This window comes from Neolamprologus brichardi, chromosome 12 (assembly GCF_056152115.1).
Source record: "Neolamprologus brichardi isolate AB-2024 chromosome 12, ASM5615211v1, whole genome shotgun sequence".
Lineage (NCBI taxonomy): Eukaryota > Metazoa > Chordata > Actinopteri > Cichliformes > Cichlidae > Neolamprologus > Neolamprologus brichardi.
The window spans coordinates 14,468,599-14,488,918 of record NC_142115.1 but is presented as its reverse complement, the minus strand read 5'-3'; the positions used below and the strand labels follow the sequence as shown (position 1 = coordinate 14,488,918).

The 20,320-nt window shown below is 41.3% G+C and overlaps 2 protein-coding genes and 1 pseudogene across 3 annotated transcripts; 2 read left to right on the top strand and 1 right to left on the bottom strand.

The window, feature by feature from the left end:
• The first annotated feature begins 594 nt into the window (after positions 1 to 594).
• Positions 595 to 4,742, top strand: bnip3la (BCL2 interacting protein 3 like a). The gene is made up of 6 exons (XM_006805900.3): positions 595 to 688; positions 1,759 to 2,029; positions 2,123 to 2,204; positions 2,286 to 2,392; positions 2,502 to 2,651; positions 2,932 to 4,742. The coding sequence occupies exons 1-6, from the start codon at positions 637 to 639 to the stop codon at positions 2,978 to 2,980; spliced, it is 711 nt and encodes a 236-aa protein (XP_006805963.1). The 5' UTR covers positions 595 to 636; the 3' UTR covers positions 2,981 to 4,742.
• A 932-nt stretch (positions 4,743 to 5,674) lies between these two features.
• Positions 5,675 to 14,178, top strand: dpysl2a (dihydropyrimidinase like 2a). Of its 2 annotated transcripts, XM_006805899.3 has the most exons (15): positions 5,675 to 5,773; positions 5,870 to 6,034; positions 8,475 to 8,563; positions 8,653 to 8,837; positions 9,009 to 9,173; positions 9,456 to 9,517; positions 9,649 to 9,729; positions 9,811 to 9,879; positions 9,971 to 10,091; positions 10,186 to 10,342; positions 10,603 to 10,744; positions 10,872 to 11,042; positions 11,680 to 11,859; positions 11,946 to 12,132; positions 12,216 to 14,178. In XM_006805899.3, the coding sequence occupies exons 2-15, from the start codon at positions 5,993 to 5,995 to the stop codon at positions 12,305 to 12,307; spliced, it is 1,743 nt and encodes a 580-aa protein (XP_006805962.1). In that variant the 5' UTR covers positions 5,675 to 5,773; positions 5,870 to 5,992; the 3' UTR covers positions 12,308 to 14,178. The 2 variants fall into 2 exon arrangements, with proteins under 2 accessions (XP_006805962.1, XP_006805961.1); XM_006805898.3 differs by having other exon boundaries at positions 5,683 to 6,034.
• Positions 14,179 to 15,106: 928 nt separating this feature from the next.
• On the bottom strand, positions 15,107 to 16,761 carry LOC148100192 (uncharacterized; annotated as a pseudogene).
• Positions 16,762 to 20,320: the final 3,559 nt, after the last annotated feature.

Sequence of the window (20,320 nt, the reverse complement as noted above, 5' to 3'; positions counted from 1 at the left end):
GCCACACAGTGCATAAAATGTAACTGAAATGTTTAATTATTTGACCAATAAGAAAGTTGGAGACTTTAATTACTGCATTTGATGTATTTTAACCATATTTTGTACATATTATAGAGGCACCCAAACCCGCATATGCCATATGTGTAAAGAAATTGCTATTTCCATGCCACCCTGTAATTGGAGGCGACAGGACCAGCCTTATCAATGTTGTTAGTCTTATCTCAAACCTTCTAATGACTCAAGTAGCCAACACAGAACAAAACAAAACAAAAACGAAAAAACACCCTAAAAACCAACACAGTGCTTTATGATTTTACATCGGTTATAAATACACCGGATTTCACCAGAGAACTGATTTCTCTGTATACAGTGGGACTTCATTTTAGTAGAAATATTTTTTTTACTTTCCCTCACGCCCAAAAAAGGAAAAAAAAACATCTCTATTTTCTTAAATCTTGCAATTGTGTACATTATTCAAATCAGCTTTTAAATAACGTAGCCAAACGGTGGGAAAAAAGTAAAACGCCATCTCTGATCTAGCCTTTGTTGTCTGTTTGGACTCTGGACAGATCTAGCGCCTGCGCACTTGGAAGTTTGTCTGCGTGTCATGTTGAATGCTAAAACAGGATAGTCAACATGTCCACCGCGACGGCTCAACAAAACAATAACGAAGAGCCCGGGCTTCAGGGTACGTACCGTCCTCGGGTTTTCCCGGCTCCACGTCGTAGTCGTTACTTTACATGTTCGTAATGGACGCGTGTGTGTGTGAAAAATACCGCTACTGCGAAGGTTTTATTGTAAAAGTTATATCGAGGGTGGAATTTCCTCGTCGACTGGGAGGGGCGGGGCTATGTTGTTTGATGTCACCTCAAATGAGCCAATAGCGTCTTAGAAAAGCTTTGATGGACGCGTTACTGGCCAATCATGTACAAAGATTGAAGCTGGGTGGGCTTCAGTAGCAATGAAAACAACTTTGAGGCAAAACACTGAATATTTTGGGGGATTTTTGTGACTTCCTTTTTGTTAAATTATTATTTTCCTATAATGGCAAGCTACTTCTTTACTCAAAAGCCCTTTGCACTTTTGATTATACATCAAATCTAACCGAAGGCAGTGGTCGGAATTTTCACCCAACTGCATGCAGGCAAACAGCTAAAAACATTTAAAACAACACTTAAGGTGTGCTCGCAGTTGAAGCGACTAAAGCGCCATCACATTAGCTCTGGTATAGAGATAATCGGGATGTTCTTCGTCATGCGTGGCAGCACCGCAGCTGGAACAGCGACATGTCTGGGCAAACTGTCTCACCCTGCGCTCTGTAGTTATGCAAGACCTCGCATGGGAGCAACACTGATGGCAAATGCCTCTGTAAATGTGCAGTCTATCATTTTTATGTGCATCCGCGAACCAAACAAATACACCATGCTTTGTTTTCGAGAAAGGGCGTCGCACGCTGTCACGTTGTGTGCTCACACAAACCCGCAAGCTCCGAGAGATTACGCAACACCCTTCCGTCTGCTGATTAAAAAAAAGAGTGCAGGCTGTTTATGGGGCAGTGGTACAAAGAAATGCGTGCCACCATGGATGCGGTGCACAGGCGGTTCATTTGAATTCGCAGAATCAGCGGTGCAGAAAATGTAGGTCAGCTGTTTCCATTTGAGGGTGTGTCTCTATGTGCTGTGTAATCAACTGCGAGGTTTGTGCCTTATCACAGCAAGCTTACCTTCCTTGTGTCCTCTTGATCTTTATTTTACAAAGGGTCCTGGGTGGAGCTGGAGCTAAATGGGAATACAGGGGCCCAGGGGAGGCAGACCAACCTGCTAACACCACCTGCTGCAGACCAAATAAACGCAAATGCTGGTATGAGTCAAACTCTGCAGACCTTGGAAGTGGTGCCTGAAAGTGATGAGACCCTAATTGGAGGACTAGAGCATGTGCCATCGTCCTCCTCTATCCACAACGGAGACATGGAAAAGATCCTCCTGGATGCACAACACGAATCCAGCCCAAGTAACTCTTCCTGCGATAGGTAGGAAGAAAAGCCATTTTTTGGTCTTCAACGCCTTATATGTGTGTTTGTTATTGAGAAGGTTTTTTTCTTACTCCAAACATGTTGATTAAGCCCCCACAGGCCACCAAGTCCAGAGCAGGATGAGGGTCAGATTACATTTGATGTGGAAATGTCCAGCCCAAGAGGTAGTCAGGTAAAGCTATTCAGCTCTAAAGTTTAAGACCCTTTAAAGTCTTTTTCATTGATCTAATCGCTTCATCTTTTATATTTGCAGTCAGAGGAAGATTGTGCAGAGAAGGACAGAGAGGAAGACATTTTGATGAACAAAGAAGTAGACTGGGTTGCTGACTGGTCGAGCAGACCTGAAAACATTCCACCAAAGTAACCAGGCTTTCAGAGCTACTTACTGATATGTCAGGAGACTGTCTTTAGCTGTGTTTTTCTTCTTTTCTTTTTTTTAAATAACCTGTCATTTGATTTTTCCTATCAGAGAGTTCCACTTTAGGCACCCCCGACGTTCCGTTTCTCTAAGTATGAGAAAGAGTGGAGTCATGAAGAAAGGCGGCATCTTCTCTGCCGAGTTTCTCAAAGTCTTTATCCCTTCCTTACTCATCTCACACATCCTGGCTCTTGGGCTTGGGTAAGTCAAAAGTCGCGCATCTCTACTATTGCTGAGCTTTTTGTTGCACCAGCTGGAGTTTTCTCAAGTTGCCCTAATTATGTTTGTCTGCAACAATCATATCTACAAGTTGTAACCATTCAAAGAGACAGCTTCCATGTTATGTTTATAAAAGTGTATACCTTAATTTTAATCTATCACTTGTTATAAATGAGCATCATCATTTATCTAGTACTGTTGCAAAATATTATTGTTCTTATCCTTTTTTTGTTCCTTCTTTTTCCTTTTTCCTCTTTTCCAGAGTGTACATTGGGAAGAGAATTGCAACAGCCGCCACCAGCTCCTACTGAGTAGAAAATGAAGCAGTGCCTAGATGTTCTCCCTTCTCCAAGTCACTCAGCCATCCTCGTGTGGTCAAGCTCTCTCTCTGCATCTGTTGTACACCCACACTTCCCTTCCGATCACCATTAAAAATTATATTGCATCGTAGATGTAGTCGTACACATGATGTAACCGTGGTTGCGCTCCATCAGATTTTGACCGAGGACAACACTGTACACACAGTTGTCACAAACTTGAATGCAGTAGGTAACAAAGTCTGTTCCACCTGAAAAGTATTCGTCATCTGTTCGACTAAAAAATACGAGAAAAGAGGATTTCAGATGAAGTTGCTTCGGGGTTTTAGTTTCTTTACTTGCCTTGTTGTTAAGTTACAAGAAATTGGACTGCGTCTCTCCTCTGTTGCCTTTGTAATTAATATCTGCAAGAAACTAATTAATCGGCTGTGGGAACAAAGGGGACTTGAATCGCCTTACTTAGCCTAACTTATTGAGCTTAACATTAGAGGTGCAGTGAAAGCGTGGTTGTAGTAGGGGGACGTGGTACTGCACTGTGGGATCAGTTTTTAAATTCCACACATTTTTAATAATAGAAGTTATATCTTTTTGACCGCAGAGGGTTTAAAAGCTTTTTTGTTCTGAAGGTTGGAAAGCGTAAACATTTATCTTGTATGTAGCTCCAGAATTTTACAGAAGTAGTTGGAATATGCTATAATAGTGGCAACCTAAAGGATGGAACGCAGTATACCAGGCCATATGCTATTTTTATTTGTTTTATTGCCTACATATCTTCTTCTTTAACACATAATATAGCATCAGTGGCAAAGTGCCAAATTTGTATGCTTCACCACTGCACATCGGTGACTTTTTTTTTTTTTTTTTTTTTTTTACATTTTCTTATATGTTTAGGTATTTAAAGATGTAGATGTGAAAAATTAATTTAAGCTGTGATCTGCCCCTTGTAATGGATACTTTCCGACATTGTATAATCTGTTTATACAGTGATACTAATGCGTATTATATCTCATGCATCGTGGCAGTGTAAGTAATGTGTTTTTGCTGTCATTTAATTGAAGCTTCAGTGGCAGAAAGGATCGCCACGGAGGAGGAGGAAGAAGGGGTTTCTAGGGGGGTCTCGTTTAAAAGTGTTATCAGATTTTAATCTGGATTTCACTGTACAGTAATTTCATCTAGCGTACAGTGTCTGCGTACCTTTTGAAGAAATTATTTTCTGGAGAAAATGCATGCATTTCTGTATATTGATGCTGATATGCTGACTGGATTATTCTGTCAGTGTTTGTAAATGGATCACACCATAACAATATGGAAAAATTGGCTATAACTTACAGTATTGGCTGTTGGCTGTGTTGGTTTGGAAGCACTCGTACTAATTCCTAAACTGTGCATGTGAAAACAGACTTATGTACAGTTGATAAGTGTGCAATACTTGGAATTTTTGGAATATAAAGTTTGTACTGTATACAGTGGCTGATGTGAAAAAAATACAAAGGAAGTAAATAGAGATCCATAGAATTGAATTCATTTTTCAAGTATAAAAGGCACATATCGTCATAATGGGCTTTCTGCACAGCTGAATAGTGAGCAGTGTGTTAAAACTTGAATGGACTTTGTACTGAATACAGAGGCTGAAACAAATGCAGCTGCTGTCTTTGGAAGTCATTTACATTTCATCACCATTAAACAAAGCACTCAGCGTAATAAGGGTGAAAGTGAATGTGTGTGAATCCAAAATAAAATGTCTGTTGCTTCCTCATTTGTTGTTAGTAGTTCATTTAAAGAGGTTTCAGATGATCGTCATGAATGTGGATGTTTTAATTTTTATAAAAGATGGGGTTATAGTTGTGCTTTTTATTAGCATTTCCACTCTAGTGCACTGTTAATAACAGCGGTGAAGAAACACAATGTCAGATAGTTTGGAAGATGTCATACAGTATAAGGTCTGTAGATTTACTGTAAAGACGATAATTATTTTAACCCCTCCTGAATTTGGAAGTTTGCTCACTTACATAGAAATGGAAGGAAGGAGGTAGTCGTCCAAGACGGTATGGTACATTGCCCCAGTGGCCCTACAATGAGATGAAGTAATCCTGTACTGTCAGCAGAAACAGCCCCAAACCATAATGTTCCCACCCCTGTACTTGACTGTGGGGTTGGTGTTCATTGAATCATACTCTGCTTCCTCAACCATGCCAAAATGCTATATTTTGGTTTCATCTGACCACAGCGCTTCCTCCCAAATTTTCGCTGACAAACTGGAGAACTTAAGACGAGTCTGTACATGAGCCATGGGACATAAGGAGGGACATAAAAATGAGATACTCTTCATATTTGTTGCAAGTAAACAAACTTAGCAGGGGATCAAGTAATTATTTCCCCCACTGTAGCTCTACTAGCTATAGTTATCAAAAGTTTATCCATACAACAATCAATGCATGGTATGTCACAAACTGTAAATCCAGTGCCAAAATGCTGTTGTGAGATGAGTAGCCTTTCATATGAGCAGTTGTATAAACTGTTCAACTTCTAGATCAGGAGATTAATCTTTTTGTTAAAGTACTCCTTTTATCCCCTGACGTGTCCGTCTGATCTAACAGGTTGTGCAAAACATATTTCGCCTCCAAACTGCATGTATCACATCAGGAGAGAAACATGGAGCTAAAGCAGAGCAGGGCGGGGCAGTGCGCATGCGCCGTTCCTCATCGTGGCCCTCCTCTCCTTCGAGCTCGTCTGGGTTTCAGGGACCCGTTATAGGAGTGAATCAAGGTCTACGAGTGCGAGACAGAGGTACAACTTGTCGTTTTAGGCTGCTGTTTTTAGGCCGCACGCTGCGAACTTCACTTCATATATAGAGACATTTTCAGACAGAGGCATTGTTCTCAGGGCGTCGACTGGCCAACAAGCGGAGCATCCATTCATCCTTTCATTGGCAGCTGAGGTTTTCCAGTCTCGCTAGCTAGCGTTAGCCAAGAGGCAGGGGGCACCCGTGTCGGAGAGAGCTTCAAAATGTCGGGGTACCAAGGAAAGAAGAACATCCCACGAATTACAGTGAGTTTTGTTTCATTTTATCATATCTGTCCTGCAGTGGAGGCGTATAAAGGGTACGGTGAGCTTCACAGTTTAGACCAAAAGCTAGCCAGCGCTTATCCGCCGTATCCATCCATTTACACTGACGCTGTCAACAGCAGCAGCAGCAGCCCAGCTCCACATACCGACAGCCTGGGATGGTAACCAGCTAGTGTGCAAGCCTTTTAACAATTCCTCATTTGAAATCTGGGTCTTACATTTTTTTCTCTGTAATGAATACTCAGATCAGCTCATTTAGCTGCCATTATTAGCCCTTATTCTCTCAGAGCATCCTCAGCCTGAAGGGTGTAGTTAACAGGTTTAGACACAGATTCCCTCACTGTGTCGTTTTTCATCTTCCACCTTCTATCCTCCAGCATCCACCATGCCTGCCCTCTTCAGTGGACTACATGTTTGTTTGTTTTTTGTTGTCTTTCTTTCTTGTTTATGGATTAAAAAAAATCCTGATTCATATTCAATCAAATATGGCTACAGATCCTGATTTGCTAATATACATTAATTTTGCTTTGATTTATGGTGAAGCTCTTCACCCAGACCACACATAATCATTAGGGGGAATGCAGCAGGCTTGCTGTGATAGTTAAAAGAAGTAAAACCTCACTCGCAAAGTAGGTCATTGCACAGCTCCCATCCAAACCCTATGCTTTCATCATGCAGCAAGAGGGCTGATTCTGCAGCATATAGACTCAGCAGCTTTATGTTTGATCACTTAATCACATCAAAATCTTTTATGTACTGGCTGTGTTTCATACAGATGGTTGTCAGGTCCTTTGCATGTCGATCCAGGGTCATAAACACACGAGTCTGACATCCCAGACACGCCATGCAGACAGCAGCAACTCTACAGCCAGCCTTTCCCATTCTTTCACACTCAGTACAACACCACCTATTAGTCTGGAGTGAATGAACCAGATAGTTTCACTCTGCAAAGCTTTAAACAAAATGCCAAGGTTAGTCTGAAAAGCAGTAGCTGAATTTGTTCACAGCACACTAAAGCAGGAATAATGGCAGTCCTTTGAAGAATGTGCCTTAAGAGTTTCACAGCAACTTAACCTCTACTAGCACCATATTGAGGTGCAGTTGTTTGTCGCACAGCTTGATTTTGATTGAGGCTGTGTGTTCTTTTATAGAGTTTGGCTCTTGTATAGGTCTTTTTTAATTTTTCTTTGTAATCTCTAACTGTGTCATATCCATCAATATCCAGAATTTGCCTGTTAATAGTTGATTCATGGTTATTACACAGTAATATTAAAAGAGACATGCCAACAACTTTTGTCTTTAATTATTAAACAAAACACAAAACTAAGATTAGGGTCAAACAAATGCTTTTTATTTAAAACAATGACTTAAAGTTATGGTATATCCTCTGATATAGTTTTCCTTTCAGACACACCAAAGTGAAACAGAGTACCCTTTTTGTGCATTTTAAGGATGTGTTGCCAGGAGGGAAGTTCCTTAGCGCCATCTGTTGGACAAACTATGCAAACAAATAATTGAAGGGTGTTTCTTCCATTTCCTCTTTGCTTTTTAACTTGAATATATCCGTAATTCTAAATGCCGAAATGATGGATCAGCAAATAGCTAATATTTCCGATAGTTTCGATTCTGGCTACCCAATATATTTGTGTGGTAATTGTCTGATAATTGATGCATAAAAGATGAAGATGTTGCTTTTTCTTATTTTGGAGTTTATGGTAATGATCAGCATCTGATATATGATTTAGATGTTGGCACATTAATTTTGGAAGTTGAGGACTACATTTGGTATTGTATGTGTATACCGCAAGCTCAGTACACTAGCTGCTGACCACTCGGGCACAGAAAGGACACAGGTTAAATGACCCACTTATGTCAGCGCAGTGGTCTGTGAGATCATGTCAGCCATGCCCTGTACACTTAATGCTTCCTGCAGTCTGTAAAGCTGGACACACTGAGTGTTTCCTGCTGTGAGTTTTGCTGCAAAACGTTTTTTTATATCTTCGGAGACCCCAGAAAGCCTTTAGGAAAAGTAGGCCAGCCTGTTATGCTTTCCTTTCATCTCATTCAGGTGGAGGTAATTGTGTCACTCAAGAGCTTGCGCTAAGAATCTTTCCCTCTCTTCAAATGATGTGTCTGTTATGCATGAATAAGCCTACTAAAGTAATCCTAGTCATCATTTAGACAGGTTGAGGATTGGTATGGATCAAGCCATGCTTTGTATGAGGCTTTGAGCAATCTGGGAAATATTCAGAGCTTTAGCTTCGGTCACTCTTCTTTTCCAAAACTGTGTTTTTTTTCCTTTAAAGTGGGTAAAAGATTTTCTGTTGAGTCATGGATCAAACTGCTGGCTGCTGGAAGTTAAAATAAAATATTTATTGCTTGGTTTAGCTAATGCTGAGAAAATGCTGTCTCATCCTTTCAGAGTGACCGCCTTCTGATCAAAGGGGCGAAGATAGTGAACGATGATCAGTCGTTTTTGGCTGATATCTACATGGAAGATGGAGTCATCAAGTAAGTCGTTCTTTTTCTGCTTTTGCTTTTTGTAACTTCATTCACTTCTTTATGCCTGATTTCTTTTTCTTTTTGTTTGTCTCATTGAGGCAAATTGGAGACAACCTTATTGTTCCTGGGGGAGTTAAAATCATTGAGGCTCATGGAAGAATGGTGATGCCCGGGGGTATTGACGTGCACACCCGATTCCAGATGCCTGACCGAGGCATGGTGGCTGCGGATGATTTCTACCAGGGTACCAGGGCGGCCCTGGCTGGGGGGACAACCATGATCAGTATGTGACACATCAGACAGACTTGCTCGTGTATTTTCAGCCAGTTTACACATACAGCGATGTTGTTTTGGGGATTATGACATCGCAGATGTGAATGCCATCAAGCGTATGATTTAATTTAACAGTTTGCTTGTGCACATGAAATCAGACCTGCTTGTTTGTATTCTATAGTTGACCATGTGGTGCCGGAGCCTGGCGTCAGCCTGGTTGCTGCCTTCACACAGTGGAGAGAGTGGGCTGACAGCAAGTCTTGCTGTGACTATTCTCTGCATGTGGACATCACAGAGTGGAACAAAGGCAACCAGGAAGAGATGGAGACTTTAGTGAAGGATCATGGTATGTAGTCGGAGTTGTACTCAGCTCATGTCTCCCACGTACGGCTCAAAATCTTAGACTTACCTGACTTTTTACTGGGGTGGTGAAATGTTGCCATTTCCCTGTTGTAAAAAGCAGTTCTCTGACTGCGTAGGAAAGAAAATCAACCTGCAATAACCTAAAATTTTTGCTGTGCAATCCTTTTGTTTTTTTTACTTCTCCCCTTCGCTTTGGGTTTTTCTCTCTTTTGCTCTCTTTATTCCACCTTTTGGCTGTTTTCTCTCATAAGTTTTCTTCCTTCAGGTGTCAACTCTTTCCTGGTCTATTTGGCTTATAAGGATGTTTTCCAACTTTCTGACTCTCAGGTATGCTTGGCTGCTGGGATCTCTGCTGAGTCGTCTGTCACAGCACATGTTTTGTAGGCTTTTAGATGTCTTTGGTATAAATGACCCCCACCCCCCAATGAGCTCGACCACTTTTCTCCATGTTCTTGTAGATCTACGAGGTGTTCAGTGTCATCAGAGATCTCGGAGCCATCGCCCAGGTTCATGCTGAGAATGGAGACATCATTGCAGAGGTAACGTAGCCCCTTATAAAGTCAGTGATGTCAAACCAGATACTTCAGTATTTGATAATAAAGTTTTTGTGGATGTTTTAGGAGCAGAGACGTATTCTAGAGCTGGGGATCACAGGGCCTGAAGGTCACGTGCTCAGCCGCCCCGAGGAGGTAAGACTGATGATGTCTAAGAGTGACAAGCGACAGCCTGAATATAGTGTGGAACAGAAGAATCACCTGTGTCTCACCTCATTATCCGCAGGTGGAGGCCGAGGCGGTCAATCGTGCTGTCACCATCGCCAATCAGACCAACTGTCCCCTCTACATCACTAAGGTGATGAGCAAGAGTGCTGCTGATGTCATTGCTCTGGCTAGAAAAAGGGGTAAGAAGAGAAACTTATAAAAATACTTTCTCTTTTCTTACTCTGCTTGTATTCCTGACACGTAGCGTTGACATCATCCTGTCTGCTCCTGCAGGTGCTGTGGTTTACGGAGAGCCCATCTCTGCTAGCTTGGGCACAGATGGTACTCATTACTGGAGTAAGAACTGGGCCAAGGCAGCAGCCTTTGTCACCTCTCCACCACTTAGTCCTGATCCAACCACCCCCGACTACCTCAACTCCCTGCTGTCATGGTAGGTGCTTTAAGCTAGGACATAAACAGCTGTAACGCAGTGATTTGACAGATGTTACAGCTGTGTGCTGCATTTGAATTTTCAGCTGTGTCTGTAATCACATTTATTATCAAACACCTGATGACACCAGATAATCAGAACATTTCCATGAGCAGCCTTAATAAAAATGTTAAATTTCAAACATTTTCAGATGAATTAATCTAAAATGGCACATTACACATCACACACATGAAGGATATCTCGCTTTGTTTCTTATGTAGCGGGGACTTGCAGGTGACCGGAAGTGCTCACTGTACTTTCCACACTTCTCAGCGTGCGGTAGGCAAAGATAACTTCTCTTTCATCCCAGAGGGAACCAACGGCACCGAGGAGAGGATGTCCCTAATCTGGGACAAATGTGTGGTGAGCTTAATGTGACCCACTTTTCACGCATTCCAGAAAATTTGGAACATAAAGCAAAATCCCCGGCAAACCTCGCCGCATGTTTGCACTCACTGAAATTAAGCGATCTGTCGTTGTGTTGCTAAAGGTGACCGGAAAGATGGATGAAAACCAGTTTGTGGCAGTGACCAGCACTAACGCGGCCAAGATCTTCAACCTGTACCCCCGCAAAGGCCGCATCGCCGTGGGGTCCGATGCCGACCTTGTGTTGTGGGACCCAGACGTCACTAAGATCATCTCAGCTAAGAGCCACAACCTGGTCAGCTATAACATAGCTTCTTACGACTCTTGATTCCCAATGTATTTAGTCATTTGTGTGTCTTATACATAATGTGACCTAATTCTTAAGCTCAAATGCTCTTTGCATGCTGAGCCTGGTCTGTGTTAGCAAGTGACGTACTAAAATGGTTTTAACATGCAGGAGTGACAATAGATAGAGAATAACAAGGAATCTGAGTGAAAAATGAGCTTCAAATATATCCTCTGTTTTATTATGCAAATTTTAAATTTAAAGAATGACTTGTTGCACTGTTCTTTATACTACATGGCATCTTGTTAACTGTTTACCCCTTGAAGCCGACTTGACTTAAAGCTCTCAGCTGAGGGGTTTCTGTCATATTTCAGTTGTGCTTATAGAACAGAACGACTGGGTGTACATCAGAAGTAACTCTTGGAAAAACCCGGAAACCACATTTTTATTGATATATACTAAAACTCATCATTAAGGTACAGAGGAGGTTGCCTTTTTGAGGGAAAGGATTAAAGCAGGCAAAAACAAAAAAATAGATAAGATATCAGGGAAATGTACTTTTGCTTCTGTACCTCAGATATTTATTTAGGACTTTTAAGAGATTTCTGCTAATCTTGTAAAACCATAAAACTTCTTCGTGTTCCAGGCTGTGGAGTACAACATCTTCGAGGGGACAGAAGTGCGTGGAGGTCCTCTGGTGGTGATCAGCCAGGGCAAGATTGTGTTGGAGGAGGGCAGCCTTCACACCACGGAGGGCTGTGGGCGCTACATCAGCCGTAAACCCTTCCCGGACCACGTTTACAAGAGGATAAAAGCTCGCAGCAGGGTGAGTCCTGTGTGTGTATCTAAGGAGCAGCTACAGCTGCGGAGACCTCATTCTTATAATACGAATGACTGTGTTATTATGTTTAGCTCACAGAGCTGCGAGGAGTCCCGAGGGGTCTGTACGACGGGCCAGTTTGCGAGGTGACTGTGACTCCCAAGGTGATGTCCACAGTTTCCTCGGTGAAGACTTCCCCTGTCAAGCAGCAGCAGCAACAACAGCAGTTTACTCACCAGCCTGTGCGCAACCTTCACCAGTCTGGCTTCAGTCTGTCTGGTGAGTCAGAACACCTGCTAGTTTGCCTTTTTTCACATCTGGCCATTTAGATTGTCTAATATTTTATTCAAAAATATTTTTAGGCGCCCAAATTGATGACAACGTTCCTCGTCGCACCACTCAACGCATCGTGGCTCCTCCCGGTGGAAAAGCTAACATCACCAGCCTCGGCTAAGCACTTTTTTCTCCACATAGCCAGGGAGGGGGGTCGCAGGGCCACACGGGACCAGAGGCTGCTCTTACAAATGTCACATCACGTCCCTTTGCTGATCACCTCCGACTCCCATATGCAGCCCACACCATTTATTAATATTCACACATACCACCACGTCACCTCATGCAAAGAAAAAAGAAAGCACTATTCCATTTCGCTTCACCGTCTCGAGATTAAGTTAAATACCGAGGAAGGATCAAGTGAATTGAAGCAGCTCTTTTTTTTAATGCTGTTTTCACGGCCAGTTTGATTATTGATGAAATTAATTTGTTTACATTTTTTTGTATATTTTCAGCTGCATGTGATTGTTTATTTGCCCTCTTGGCCCAATAAGCTGACCCAAAATCCATCCCAAGGAATATTTTAGCAACAGGAACTTTTGCCGGTTGTTCTTCTTGCGCTGTTCGTTTTCCACGTATTAGAATGTTTTGGTGGTTCTCAGCCATCAGCCATCTTTAGCTGAAAGCAGAGCCTCTGTTGCCACCGTTAACAATGCTGTTTCTACTGTTATGAGACTGTTTGTTCAGAAATGAGAAATTAGATAGTAGAATATTGTTTTTCAATAACACCTCAAGTCTGCAGTATTTGAATTTATGCTTGGTTTTAAGTTTAAGCCATGTATTGAGCTGAGCAATTCACCTATGTCTTCCTTTAGTGATATAGTTGCACTCTGTTTCCATTTTTTAAAAATATTGTGTTTTTGATGTTTTATGTTTTAACATTTTTAAGTGATTTTGGAAAATGCTGACTGCACTGAAAGGAAAAGAAAAGGGTATTTTTAGGGTTTAACCACTCATTTAGCTTCACCCCGGGGGAGAAATTGCTAGTGTTCTGCCTGAGAAACACACTCTTCCCTCATTTCTTCCTCGCGTTTTTTCCCCTCATGTTGGTTGATAGGTTGTCTGGGCGAAAAGCTTCCAATAATAGCAACACTGGATGTGGTTAAGGATATAGTCAGTCGAAGAAGCTCGATTGGAAGCTTTGCCCACAACCTCTCTGCACCTGGTGCTATAAATATATATATAAAAATATATATGACCATTGCTGTATATGTGCAGATGATGTCACAGCAGTCGTGTAAGCTTTGTAATAACAGCAGCCGGGGTCGAGTCACCAGTTACCCAGTTTTAACAGAACACGTTTTGCACCTGTAACAATCCAAATGGTTGAAACTGTATGTGAGCTTGCAACTTTTTATTTGTAACAGATTTGTCTGTATGTTTTAGGATATGTGTTGAAATACTTGCCTGCCTGTTCTGTAAAGATATTGATAGCACACTGTATCTATGAAGGCTCTTTAAAGATGTGAAACGATGAGTTGTTTTTTGAGACCTGATGAAAAAAAGAAATGCTTCTGTATGTACATGAAACCCCCCCCCACACAGTGTGCTGATGATGTGTCCACTGTTCTCGGTGTTAGTGTTGTGAATGAATTACCGGGTATATCGTTTTCCTTCCTCTCTTATCTATCTGCCTGACGTTGTCAACACCAGATTCACTCAAGCTAGTAACCGTATCGGTCACACAGCGTTGTGCAGCCATACTGTAAACACTGGATTTTTTCCCCCCTCCTCATTGCCTTGTCAAAGTGTAGGTTTTGTATGCCAAGCTATAATGTGAAGTGATTTACATTTGGGAAACTTTCTTGATAATGGTCATTGGGTTGTAATGTTGAGCACTGTTGTTTGCCCTTCTCCACCTAGTGTGATACTACTGCTCATGTATGTTTTGTAGGATACCAGAGTTTGGGAGGAAATCATCGATCCTGTCAGCATTTGGTTGTGTTGACTTCAGTGGATTAAAATAATAAAAATAAAACCTGTGGTACTGACTTCTTTCTTTTTTCTAATAAATAAGAATAATAAGATGTTTGACACCAGGAAAATACAAAACACACTGTTGTGTAGACCAGCGGTCCCCAATCCCCGGGCCTCGGACCGGTACCGGGCCGCGAGAGTAGAGGCTCAGGTGTGAAATGTATGGTTTTCAGAGTTTTTATCGGTTTTCAGCGTTATTTCAGCGATATTTTTATCGTTAACTCGGTTTTCCTGGGTCTTTTCACGTGTGTTATGAATAAATCTTCTTTTTTTCGGTACCGGTACTAGTTTTATTTTGTTGTATTTATTAGCCGGTCCGTGAAAATATTGTCGGGCATAAACCGGTCCGTGGCGCAAAAAAGGTTGGGGACCGCTGGTGTAGACAAAGTCCTTGGGACCCTCATGGTTCAAAAAGTGTTTTGATCATAGTTACAGTCTTGGATAATTATCCAAGAATTATTTGAGATTCTTGAGTTCAGACATTTAATTCCACTCTCCCAGTGATTTAAAGAATATGAGCTTTCAATATTCTTTCAGATGTTTTCTAGAATGGGGTTAATTTTCTTTTGTCATTAGACAGTTTTTCTTATGTACATTTTCAAGATGTTCAGCTAGTTTGTTCTTCTGTGTGAATTTCAGTTCTGCACTTTGGCTGTCAGGTGAATGACTCGGTGTATTTCACATCATTAAACATGTTTTCCACCAAAGATTCAGCAATTATAAAAATTCAGCTCGAACCATTCAGCTATTAGCATTTACACTGCATTTTCTACAGGAAATGCATTCTCTAGTGTTATTTACCAGTTTCAGTTACTGTTGTTGACATGTTAAGAGTTAGAAAAGTCGAAATTCTATTATAAATATTAACATCAGTATGTTATGTTAACAACACTTGTGAAGGTATTTAGAGAACCGTAAGAGACTCTTATAAACATCTGAAAGAAAATCATCTTTAATCATAGATGGAGACTTGTGCAAAAAATATTTTTTAAAATTAATTCTATTTTTTAAATTTGATTTCAGTTTCTCTGTCAGTCAGTTTTTTTCGGTCTGACACAGCAACTGCACAGAATTTTTAATTTTTGGAAGAAGTCTTTTTTCGTCTTCTGTTTGATTTTAAGGTCTTCAGACTCCTCTGTCTCAGCTGTCTCAGACATGGATGCAGTTTCAGCAGAAAGTTCCTCACAGGGAACATTAGGCACTGGCAAACTTTCAGAAAGGAGTTCCTCACTGGGAAGAACATTCAACACTGGCACATTTTCAGAGGGAAGTTTATCAACTGGTGGAACATCTGGCGCTGAAGGACTGTCTGAAGGAGGTTCTTCATTTGGAAGAACATCAAACATTGGAAGACTTGAAGGGGGCTTAAAGATATTGGATACGTGATTCTTTGCTACACCAGCAATCGTCTTGAGCAGCACTGGTGCAAAGTTTGCAATGTTGTTAAGTAGAATTTCTTGAGGGTATTCTTCTCTGATTTCTCTCAGGATGCTCTGGACCATGTCATCTCTGATGGTGCAGGAGAAGATGACCTGGCTTTCCGTGCTGTGACAGTTTTGGAGACGCAATCCAGAGTGGCCTTGGTGAGGCTAACTCTGTGAGGCCATGTTTAAGAGGGGGCGAGGAGGACGCTCCCAGAAGCCCTGCAGGACCCAGGGAACTACCTCTATCACCACTTCCTGTGCAGTGAGCAGTTTGGTGTTTTGTGGTTCCTGCTGCTTGTCTTTAAGGATTTAAAGCATCCGGGCTATGTCCCTCATTTTATTAATATTGTTCACTGCCCATACCTGAAACAGAAAACACATTTACAGTGCAGTTTTGTTTAGAGGTTATGTAAAAAAGAAATCTCCAAATTACTTGTGAGTTTTCTAGACTTACCAGTTTCAGAAGAGGTTTGGCACCGTCTTCTTCAAAGTCTTTTAATTCAAACTCCCAAAGCCTTTGGGAGGCTTTCTGTCAGCATTTACGCTTCATCACAAACAGACTTTCAGGTGTCACAGTAACTTAATCTCTTGTTTTAATTTGTATGTTTTTTCCCCAACTATAAAATTACACCATGTGTTTAAAAAAAAGCATAAGTAAAACCTGGCTGCTCGTTTGATCATTGAGGACTCCAGCTGTGTTGCTCACGTAGTGTTTATCTTTTGGGAAAATCAGGCTGATGTAATTTAGGTGAATTTCACAACGTCTCACACACTCATCTGTGTTTTCCAGCCGTCTTTGTCATAGTTTAACAGCATAATCAGATATGATGTTATATGGTAATAAAATAGCTCCTGCAGTGAATAAGGGGTAACACCCTTTAAGGAGGATAAGCAATGCTTCACTTACTCTTAGTTACGGTGTCGTTGATTCGAATGCTGCACAGCACTTTGTCAACATTTCGGGCGTGAAGGAATCCACTTCCTCTCACCACCACTTGGAAGGACTCTGACAAGCTGAAGAGAAACACATTATGTCACCTCATCTATAAAATATTATTGAAAATAAATGTAGTTATTTCTTCTTCTTTGGTCCAAAGTAATCCCAAGCAGCAGTTTACATACACTTGTGTTGAGCATGAATGTCGTGGAAATTTGGAGAAGGTCTCACTACCATCTTGTAAACCTTCCCTTTCACTCTTTCTGCTATCCTTCTGTCACAAATCTTCTGTAGTGCTCTTTCTCAGCGTGAAGCCATGCTGCTGCTCGCTAATTGTCACATTTTTCCCGTATCTTCACAGTACGGCTCATCAGCTTTATCCCTCTGTACTTACTACAGCTCTGTGGAATCAAATCCACCCACCACAATAATACAAAACAGCCCCAACAGTTTATCCATGCCTCAAGTATCCTGTGTTGATCTTGAAATTGTTAATTAATAACTTGCTACACTAAGAATTCTGTACATGTGTTATAATTCATCCAACTACAGCAGCCTGTATTATAACAAAATTGTATGTATTTTCATTGTTTTCATTGTCTTACATATTTGTATATATTATACAAGTTATGTAATATTATATTTTCCTTAAGCCTAGTAAAAACCATCTATCCATCCATTCGCTTCCACTTCTCCTTTTCAGGGTCGCGGGGGGCGCTGGAGCCTATCCCAGTGGTCATAGGGCGAGAGGCGGGGTACATCGCCAGTCTGTCGCAGGGCCAACACACAGGGACAGACAACCATTCGCGCTCACATTCACACCTAATGGCAATTTGGATTTTTCAATTAACCTATCCCCACAAGCTGCATGTCTTTGGACAGTGGGAGGAAGCCGGAGTACCCGGAGGGAACCCACACAAACACGGAGAGAACATGCAAACTCCACACAGAAAGACCCCGGCCTGATGTTGGAATTGAACTCAGGACCTTCTTGCTGTGCGGCAACAGTGCTAACCACCGTGCCACTGTGCGTCCCCCTAGTAAAGACCATTTAATTTAAATACTAATGATTATAGAGCACACTATAGTTATGGGAAAACATTTGCACTGTTGCAAACAAATAGTTGCTTTGCAATTTGACAGAAAAACAGATTAAATAATAAACTCTGATTAGACTTAGCACTCAAGCTGAGGCCAAAAAACTGTGTGTGCAACAGTTCACCTGCCTCTGCTGCAGGAAATTAGATTATGAGTCACCGGTTCTGACTGATGCTGTTTTGTTGTGTGGGGAATAATTGATTGAGTATTTGACATGCAAAGATGGCTGCAACTGCCTTCCTTTGCAGACGAACAGCAGGGGTCCCAACTGTGTGAGTGTTAATAAAGACTTCTAATAAAGTCAAACAGCTGGATGCAACAAAAACACCTCAGGGTAACATTTTGTCAAACTAGGATTAGGCTACAGTCACTGGTGAGTCTCATTAAACAGCCTTTCACAGGCAGGGCTGTGCCAGCACTGGCAAATCAGGCGTCTTTAATTTAATCAAATTAATTAATTTAATTTGATTAAAATTAATTTTTTAGTTTAGTTTAGTTTAGTTGAGTTTTTTTTTTTTTTGCATTATCTGGTGTCTATTGTGTCTGATGCTAAGACTAAAATATGTTGTTTGACCCAAACATTAATTCATTATGGACTGGCTTTAATCATTTATTAATATTATTATTTATTTATTTATTTATTTATTTAACTCAGTGTGAGATTTATTTCAGCAGTGTAAGAAGGCAAAAGATTGTGACACGGAGAGGTTGGCCAACTGGCCAACCTGCCTTACATTGGGTTCATATGAATATTATTAGAATGTGACTTTGAGGGCTCTTTAATAACAGGGGCGCAATTTTCTAGGTAATTAATTAATATTAATAACAATGATTTGTAATTAACGTGAATATTTCTCACTCTATTATAATTAAAAATGGTTTTTCCTTCAGTTTGTTTTTATCTTGTTACTTTTACTTAAGTAAATCTCCTGATTAAAATATCCTGAAAGGAATTAACTGTAATTGATTAACTGGGACTAGTGCTTTTATATATTGTACCATCGTTTCCGGGGACTTTTTTTTAAGGATGTGCAACTCTGTACAACAATCCTTTGCAAAAGGTTCTATGTGGACGTGCATGCAGTGAGACACTAGGTGGAGCCACAGGGTTGTGGTTCTCACTCTCCTTCTATGTTCCAGCACCTCAGTCGCTTCTTTCCACAGGGATGCTTCCAGCAAAAATGAACCGAACATGACATCTCCGTCACACTGAATGCTCACATCAGTTAAAAACTTCTGTGATTATGTAGAGTGAAGCCCCTGGCTGTTTGACAGTTGTCCAATTAGGACTTAGCATGATGAGCACACTGATTAAACTGGAGAGGGGAATCCTATTATGTCAGCATCTTCACCCACTGATGAAAGCTTTAGAAAGGAAGAAGAAGAAAAAACGCATCGGGGAGTTTACAAAGCTAAACCCTCTTGGGGAAGTGCAACCATGAGTCATCAGCAGCACTTGCTTTGCTGTTAATCCAGTGAAACAGACAGTGCTATTATAAGACTCCCAGAATTGATTTGTCATGACCACAACATCATCCACAAGTAAGTGAAGGCAGTAAGCCTTACATTTATTCCCTCTCCAGGTTCAGCGATTGTAGTGATTGTCTGCACTTTTTTTCAGTTTATCAGAGCAAATGCACAATAAAGAATAATGAAGATGGCATACCCTGGAATTTAACCCTGAATACACGGTGTTAGGCTGCTGGATAAAAACAGTGGGTGTTTCTGGTGAAACAGACGAGAATCGCTCTTGATCTGCTCCACTCTGCGTCTGACTCCCACAACCCCTACGATCCAATTATAGTATTCATTGCAGCTATTGCATTTGGAAGATGGTATAACTTTATAAAGTGCTGCACACAGGTATTTTGCTGGCTGAGATTTTTTTTTATAATCCCAGGGCTCTATGGAGAGATAACAGAGGGAGATGTGAATTAGGTCATCTGTACCATCTGTACTTTATTGCTGGAGCTGGCAGCTCTACTCCTGATGGCATCTGCGCTGGGATGTGTGATTTACAGGTTCACAGTCAATGACAGCTCAGACACAGATGAGCACTCCGGCTGCACTGCCAGGTCCCTCCCCTTGGGGTTGAAAGCTGTCGACTCCCCTTTTACGACTGAACTCCAGCGTACAGAGAGGAAGACTGGCTTAAAGATGCCGAGCGCATCTCTTCCTCCTCGCACCCACAAAGAGAGTACATCATGATGCTACAGAGTGAGCAGCAGGAGAAAACAAATCGATAGCGCTGGCAGAGGTTGTCCTCTTACCCTTTGATGCCTCTGCGTAAACAAAGACACTTTGCAGTCTGGAACTCCCACTGAACACTCACATAAGAAGAAGTACACTAAACAGCGCACACCGAAGACCTGACGAAGGCCAAAGCAAAGACCGTCTTCTTTCTGTGTGAAATGTGGCTAAAAAAAAACCCCAACAAAAAACAAAAAAAGGAAAGAAACACAAAGAGTAGAGACTGAGAGAAGAAAGCCTGAGACTGTGTGTGACTTATCATGACATCGCTAAATCTGGTAAATTTTTCTAAGAGGCTTGGAGTCGGTCAGGATTGAGGCCAGCAACCACAAGGTCAGTTAAAATTCCACTCAAGTATATTAAGACATCCATCTGGCACAGCTCAGAGGTACATGTAATTGTGGGAATGTGAATAGATGAACTAGAAATGCTGAGGGGCTGTATATTA